Genomic DNA, 7,380 nt, shown 5'->3' with positions numbered 1-7,380 from the left:
CATAAAATTTTTGTTTTATAAGTTATAAACATGACTATATATTAATATATATATCATATTAGTTAAAAAATAAATTTTATTAAAAATAATATTAATATAAATTTTAAATATGGAGACAAAAATAATAAGAGAAAGAAATTCAAAGATGAATACAAGAGAAAGAGATTGAAATGGGTAAATTTCTGGGCAGGAAAGCTGGCCATCATGGTCATTAAATTGTGCGTTAAGAAGTTGTCCCCTGGCGTGCCGTCCAGGTAAAGCGGCACACCTACCCAAGCTGCTAAAACTTAGATTATTATTATTTTTTTTTTTTGAATTTTTGGTTTACATTTGAGCAGGTGCGGGCCCAAGAGAACCCAACATACTGTTTGTTTATTAAAGCCAGCCGAGTGCTTGCATCTCGGAGATCTGAATCATCTGATAATCCAAAGTCCAAACCCAACTTCTCAGCTAGCTTTCCGCTCTTATGCAGCCGACACTACTGTCCCTCCTCCATCTTTAAGCATATAATGTCAAGGCAGGCCCTTTGCAATCATCTAGATGACTTTTCTGAGCATTTACAATATACATCATTGTAATGCACAAACATATAACAATGATATAGATATTATTATTTTGAAACTTATTTTATAATTTATCAGTGTCAAAATAATAATAATAATACTAAGATATATAAATCCTCGCACTCACGGAAAAAAGTAAGACTTATTGTTAAAAAATAGATTTTTTTCATATATATTTCAAATTTATTTATTTTTTATAAAAAGAGTACTTAAAATTTGCACACGCTAAGATGTACAAATCATTTTCCTTGTAAAAAACAGATTTTTTTTTTTTATTAAAAATTTGAATTTTTAACCTATTTGAATTTCAAATACTAAATAAACACCTTTCATTTTATATATATATACATATTGTCTATAACATAACTGAAGTGTATTTTTCATGTGTAAGAGACGAAATTAGAAAGTTTGAAGTTTAGTTCAGTCCACCTGAGTTCAGTCAGCCTGATCTCAAGACAAGTGGGACAACTCATTGAAGCTTTTTCAGCAATTAACGGCTGCTTAAATTATGAACTGCATGTGGTTTTGGACAGCCCAAAGATAAGTAAAATGGGCTCAATTCAACATTACCCCCCAACTACTTGATCCATTCTGACCAAACATTCATTAATTTACGATTATAACTCTAGAAAGCCTGGGTGTCATAAAACAAAATTGTTGAAATATATAGTAAGACAAAAGAAAAGAGCACTTGCAATGAAACTTTTTTTCCCTAAAAGAATAAAGGGACATTAAGAACTAGAATGGGATAAAACTATTGCTCAAGATACATGTTATGTTTAGTATGAGACACTACGATAAAATTATTGGTTTCCATTCCAAGAGTAGAAGATATGCAACTCTAGCAAACTCATAAATTTTCCATTCTTCATGAACTTCTGAATCCCAATGATTTGACAAAATAGAAAAGCGCGCATAACTTCAGAGATCACTGTGGAAGTATCATACGATATCGTACCTTAAAGGCCATCTGCCTTCGTACATGATCATACTTGAGCTCCTGAATTTTCATCGTATCTTCTTGTTAATTTACAGAATGTTGTAGACATAACTTTAAAAATAATGTTACTTTACAATATAGAAACCTAACCCGGATCTCCTGAGGTTTTTGATTGGGTTGTCGAGGACTCCGAATCTGAGTGGTGTACTGAACTTGTGCATTTATCCTATGTATAAAAAAAAATGCATAATTAGTTATTATGGTGGGGTAGAAAAGTTTTTGAAATACCAAGTATTTCATCAAGTCGAGTTCTTTTTAAAAAACATGTTAATGCAATGAAAATAGCTGTGCATCTTGACTATGGGTTCAGTCATCTCCATACCTTGCCATCATCAAAAGAGACACTCCGAATGCTGGCTGCTAATTGAAGAAGCTCTGAACAAGTTGACTGTGGATGAGAACACGCAAAGAGCAAATGAATCGTTAATATTTGTTTTTTCTTTTTTAAAAAAGCCAAATTTGTCTTTCAACACAACCAAAAACAGCATGGTTAAGAAAAAGACCACTTGGCTCTGACATACAGGAGCCATTGGTATTTTGATCCTGTAAGGGACCGCCAACTTTTTTGTACTCCTCAGATAGAAGTGAAGCTGCATCAAAACATTTGGAAATACTGTATTCCATACCGAGACATGAAAGAGAGAGAGGTAATGCATGTGTGCGTGAATTTTCAATTTGCACTTCTTGTAGTAAAATAAATGACTCTGATGTGTGTATATGTTCTATTCCATGAAAGGGAATTTTTCTTTTTAATTTTTCTTGACATTGCGTTGAAATTCAAATAAGACAAGTTCATCATTTGAAATTACTACTCCTCACACTTATAGGACCAGTTTTCTATGATTCTCGATGTGGCTTTCGATGCTGATACTGTTGCATAGGGTGCAGTTCCATTGTAGACCAATCTTTTGCACGCTGTTGTAGGAACAAATTCTATTCCCAATACAACTACTCATGGCAGTTTCTAGGACCTAATCATTAAAAGGATTTTCTTTTTTCTTTTTTAAAAAAACTCAAATAAGCAGGGAATTCAGGTTTGTCTTCAGAAACATTATCAACCAACTTGCACCAGCAGAATGGAGAATGGAAAACATGTGAAACGGAGTATCGCAAATCACAATGACTAGAACCCCATGCTCGAAGATCACCACATGTTAGCCGCATATCATTTCCTACTGGAGTATCACAAGCTTAGGTTATCTCCTCACATGATGATTCTCTTTAAGACGCACATGTGCCATATGTTTCAAAATCTATGATCAAATAACTGACATGAATATTTTATTTTTTATGTACTAATTCTCTATGACTAAGCCTTACAGAAGTAAAAACAATATGGAGAAGGCTCAATAAACCTGTATTTTCCTTGCCGGTATCAGAGACCTTATCTGGAAATTTTTCTATCTTACTTTGAGGCAAATCTTCAGTCCTGATGAGCAAAGAAAACATGAGTGACATTACAAATATGTAATGCCTAGCAAGGGAGGAAAAAAGGGCCTTCTTTCAATTGCCTGGATCAGGGATGCATGACCATCCATTGGGAAGTCCTAGTGGGATCCTTCTATTTTACTCCCGTCCATTATAGTCAGTATCTTTGGAAAAAGATTCCAAATACACCTATACTCATGAGAGAATCATACACTTGATTTTAAAAACATTATCTTGGCAGGGTATCGTGTGCCATTTATATGCGACACCCAAGATTATGAATTCATCGAACCACTGCCCAAGATTGTGATTTCATCGAACAATTAGAGCAGAGTTACCTGATCCAAACAACCTGACATATACACTTAGATGTCTAGATACCTAAAAGGAAGCAAAATGATCTCTCCCGTAGTCACATGCTAATAGGTTGAAAAAAAGCATGCTAGGAGGTTGAAGTTGTCCTAGATAAGAACAAAGTGTTTGTATCATACCCATTATTTTCCTTCTTTATAACAGTGTCACGTCCTTCTTGGCATTTGAGTATCAATGAAAATTCCCTTTTATCCTAGCATGAGAGTCAATGGTATTTCAAAAAGAAGCAAATGATTGTGAAAAAAATAACATACTGTAAAAACAATTCACTGAAGTAAGAAGAGAGTTTGAAAATGGAAAAATTATGAGTTACTTATAAGGGAACCACAAGGAAGATAATGACCAGGGGTTGCTACAGGCATTGCAAGGCACAGTACTAAAACTTAAGCATAGGAAAAAATTTGAATATATAGAATGGACAAAGTCTTAGGCAGAATTGCATTCTACGTACTATGTGAAACCAATATGGTTCAATTGCTACTCACATTGCAATTTGCATGCCATAAATTTATAGGACAAAGGTAGATTCCTTCAAATTAATAATCACCTCCAATATGTTCTCCGTAACTTCAAATCAGAATCATCATGGAACTGGAAGTTCTTAGGAGAAAAATAAAAACAAAAAAATAACATCTACAAATCGAAATCATGGTATATTCCAAAAATCAGATCCTTTTCTAACCTCTTCATGGATATTTGTAACAACATCCTGAATCTTTTGTAAGATAATGCTTACAGTCCCCAGTTCAATGTGCAGTGCCTGATTATGGATCATTTCAAAGAAGTTTAGAAAGCCAGGAAGCACAATGTGCATAAATCAAATAATCAAAAAAGGAAATCTACAATTCAAGAACCTCTTTTTCCGAAATTAAATTCTGTATGACAACATCCTTTGCTGATAGGGTTTTCTGAAGGTTTGGCCAGTTAAGATAAACACCCATAAAAGTATACCTTCAGCTGACAGTGCAAGTTATTCCTTGGAATCAATCAAACACATAATCAACAAAAGTTATATGGATATCTCTTGTATTTGATTTTGATGGTTGTTGCTAGTTCTTGCTGCCTCAAGATGTGCATCTAGCTCTGAAATGATTCTATCCTTTCTTCGTAACTCGTCCTTGTCATTCTTACGTTTATTTTGAAGGTCAGAGATCTTTTCTGCATGAATAGAGTAAATTCTAGTGCTAATAAATCATAAATGTATCACACAGTCATTTTGTTCAATTTTGTGTAAGGCAAAACTATATGATAAATTCATGAGCACTTTGGCAGCATCAAAATTATTAATGATGATATATGGTCCAGACTGGCATGATACTGATATTGCAGATTGTTTATTATAACAGAAAATTTCAATAAGGGACAGTGCTATTTCCACACCAATATTTGCTATTTTAAGACCATACTCTCACTTAGTGGGACCCATCTTTTGAGAAAGAGGGTTACCGATATAGAAAAGCTGGTCTGGAATAGTAAGTCCTTTTGAATATAACAGACTGATAGTTACATATGCACATAACATAGTTAAGGCTATGCACCCAGACATGCACACGTATAAATATGTTTTATACTACAGAGTGAAGATTAATCAAGGCAGGTGAATGAGACTTTGGCATTACCAACAAAAACTTTTTCAAATGCAAGCAGCTTATCCATTTTGCTCTTTAAGGCAGCAACTGAATGTAGAAGACAAGGTTAGAAAGGAATACAATACTGCAGCTTTCATTATATGAATGGCCTCGGTTGAAAATGTAAAAATGAGTGTACACCTGCAATAATTTATGGTTTGGAAAGCTACTTACCTACTTCCTCTTTTTCATTCACTAGGCATTGCACATCATTGATGACTTGCTTGATAGAAAATGCCTCCTTTTCTATTGAATCAAATAATAATAAATGAGACTTTATCTTCTCAGATAGGACAGTGAGCCTTCTATCCCTGCATTCAACTGAGCGTTTCAGTTCATAAGTAGATTCCTGCACATAGATTATGACATGAGATGCCTCTCATATAAGCCTCAGATTAGCGTTGCAAGATATTTGTTCAACATAATGTATTAGTCTTTTCAGTAGTATTTACAGCACATTCTATTTCTCAGATTTTGCAGAAAAGGACCTTCATTCCATATTAATACATAGGTAACAAGCTTCACAGGATTCTGAATTGATGTAAATAAGAGCAGAAGGTTAATAAATTACTAGTCAAATTAGAAATAACATTAAGTTCATAATTGTAAAGGTCATTTATGCAAAGGATGACCCGCATAGAACAAAGAGTGTGACGGTAATGATGCGTTGTAGAGAAGCACCAGGTAAACAAAGTAAATCGTCTCATGAAAGGACATCCGCCCAATACTTTTACTGCCCAAATCCAAGTGCACTTAATACATTCAGCTGTACCATTCATAGATTCACACATTTGACCTGTTTTAAACCACAAGAAGCAGTACACCAAAATCTTAATATAGTCAGTTATTATGCATTACTGAGCCAACAAGGCCACCCGACAGATTAGTCATTAACATCATCAAGTATGTTTTCAATCGGTATAACCAACTATCTTTGCTCGGAAGTTTGTTCCATGCCATTCTTTTACTAGCCGGCCCATCTTCATCTTCTCCTCCACAAGATGATAATCAATAAAAGTGTATTCAATACACGTGATAGAAAGGATTAAGAAAACACAGACCTCATAAGCATTGATGAAAACTTCCCTCGATTGAAGCAAGCTCTGTATGGTTCCGTTCAATTCTTTCTGCTTGTTCTCGAGTAAAGTATTGTCATTTTGAAGGTAACTTACCTGTACCGGCATATAGTAAATCACGATGACTTTTATCTCTTAGGAGAATTTCTACAGGCACATAGACAGCAAGTTTTATCCAGAAACTTAACGAACCTGCCTTTCAAGTTTTTGCCGCTGTTCATTGGACAGAGCAAACTCTGTTTGTAGTTCCTGTAACTTTCTGCCCTGTTCCTCCTCAGTTTGCTTTTGCTTCTGTATTCAAGCGCCAAAAAGCATAGAACATGATCATAGAAAATAAAACAAAAAGAAAACATCAAAGTTTTTGGATTGGAATGGAATCGAATGGAAGAAAAAACCTGAATTTGATGATGGAGCTGTTCGGTTGCTGAGCGTTCCCTTTCCTGGAAATTTAAAGAAAAAAATCTATAGGATACACGCACACGCACACATAGATATTTAGTGGATTTGTTAATGGAAATCGTACTCTGAGGTCTCGAACTTCGGTGATTAGGTATCGGAGCTGGAGCTTGAATTTAGACAATTCGAGCAACCCCATCCTTTTCCTTTTGAAAAGTTTCAGATACTCCTTCTCCTCCTTCTCTTCTTGAAATTTGCTTCCGTTTCTATGGTTAAGATTTTAAATTCAATTCGCATCCAAGGAATGGATTGTAAAGACAGTTCCCATGGCTGCCATTGAAAAAATATATTATATATAAGGAGCAAAAACCGATTTTCCCGCCATCTTGGAAACAAATGGCAAAATATAGTAAATATTATTATACATTAGTTATTATATAATTAGTATTAAATATTAATTATACATTAATTATTTTTTAATTAGTATTACATGTTATTATACATTAGTTGTTATTAGACATTAATGTTACATGGTAGATGTTGCCCAGATGACTCATACAAGAGGGGGGAGAATTGAGTTATATTTAAAAAAAAATAACAATTATAAATCAAATATAAAATATAAACAAAATACGAAAAAGCAATAAATATAAAGAGTAAGGATAAGAAAGAAATAAATTCAGTATGTTAACGAGGTTCGGCCCCACTGCCTACGTCCTCGCCTCAATCTGCTCCTTGAGGATTCTCAAATTCACTATTCAACCTCATTCAGATGGAGATAGAAATCTATTACACCTTTGAACAATACCGCTACAAAGGATCCTTGTAAAACACCCTCTACACTTGCAATCACCTTACACATAGTGATTCAACTATTTCCTGTGTAGAATATTTTCTACATGCATAATGGTTATACA

The 7,380-nt window shown here is 34.2% G+C and overlaps 1 protein-coding gene across 1 annotated transcript; it reads right to left on the bottom strand.

Moving 5' to 3' along the window:
• Positions 1–1,289: 1,289 nt before the first annotated feature.
• LOC122313567 (myosin-7) lies at positions 1,290–6,774 on the bottom strand. Its single transcript, XM_043128679.1, has 14 exons — positions 6,591–6,774; positions 6,463–6,507; positions 6,260–6,358; positions 6,053–6,163; positions 5,166–5,340; positions 4,983–5,039; positions 4,385–4,521; positions 4,218–4,277; positions 4,046–4,123; positions 3,483–3,556; positions 2,919–2,992; positions 1,886–2,153; positions 1,654–1,729; positions 1,290–1,563 (listed from the first exon to the last, which is right to left on the bottom strand). Exons 1-12 carry the CDS (start codon positions 6,660–6,662, stop codon positions 2,008–2,010), a joined length of 1,128 nt encoding a protein of 375 aa, XP_042984613.1. The 5' UTR covers positions 6,663–6,774; the 3' UTR covers positions 1,290–1,563; positions 1,654–1,729; positions 1,886–2,007.
• Between the last annotated feature and the right edge of the window lie 606 nt (positions 6,775–7,380).

The sequence above is a fragment of the Carya illinoinensis genome, chromosome 6 (genome assembly GCF_018687715.1).
Source record: "Carya illinoinensis cultivar Pawnee chromosome 6, C.illinoinensisPawnee_v1, whole genome shotgun sequence".
Lineage (NCBI taxonomy): Eukaryota > Viridiplantae > Streptophyta > Magnoliopsida > Fagales > Juglandaceae > Carya > Carya illinoinensis.
The sequence above is the reverse complement of the archived record's forward strand: the minus strand, read 5'-3'. Positions and strand labels throughout refer to the sequence as shown.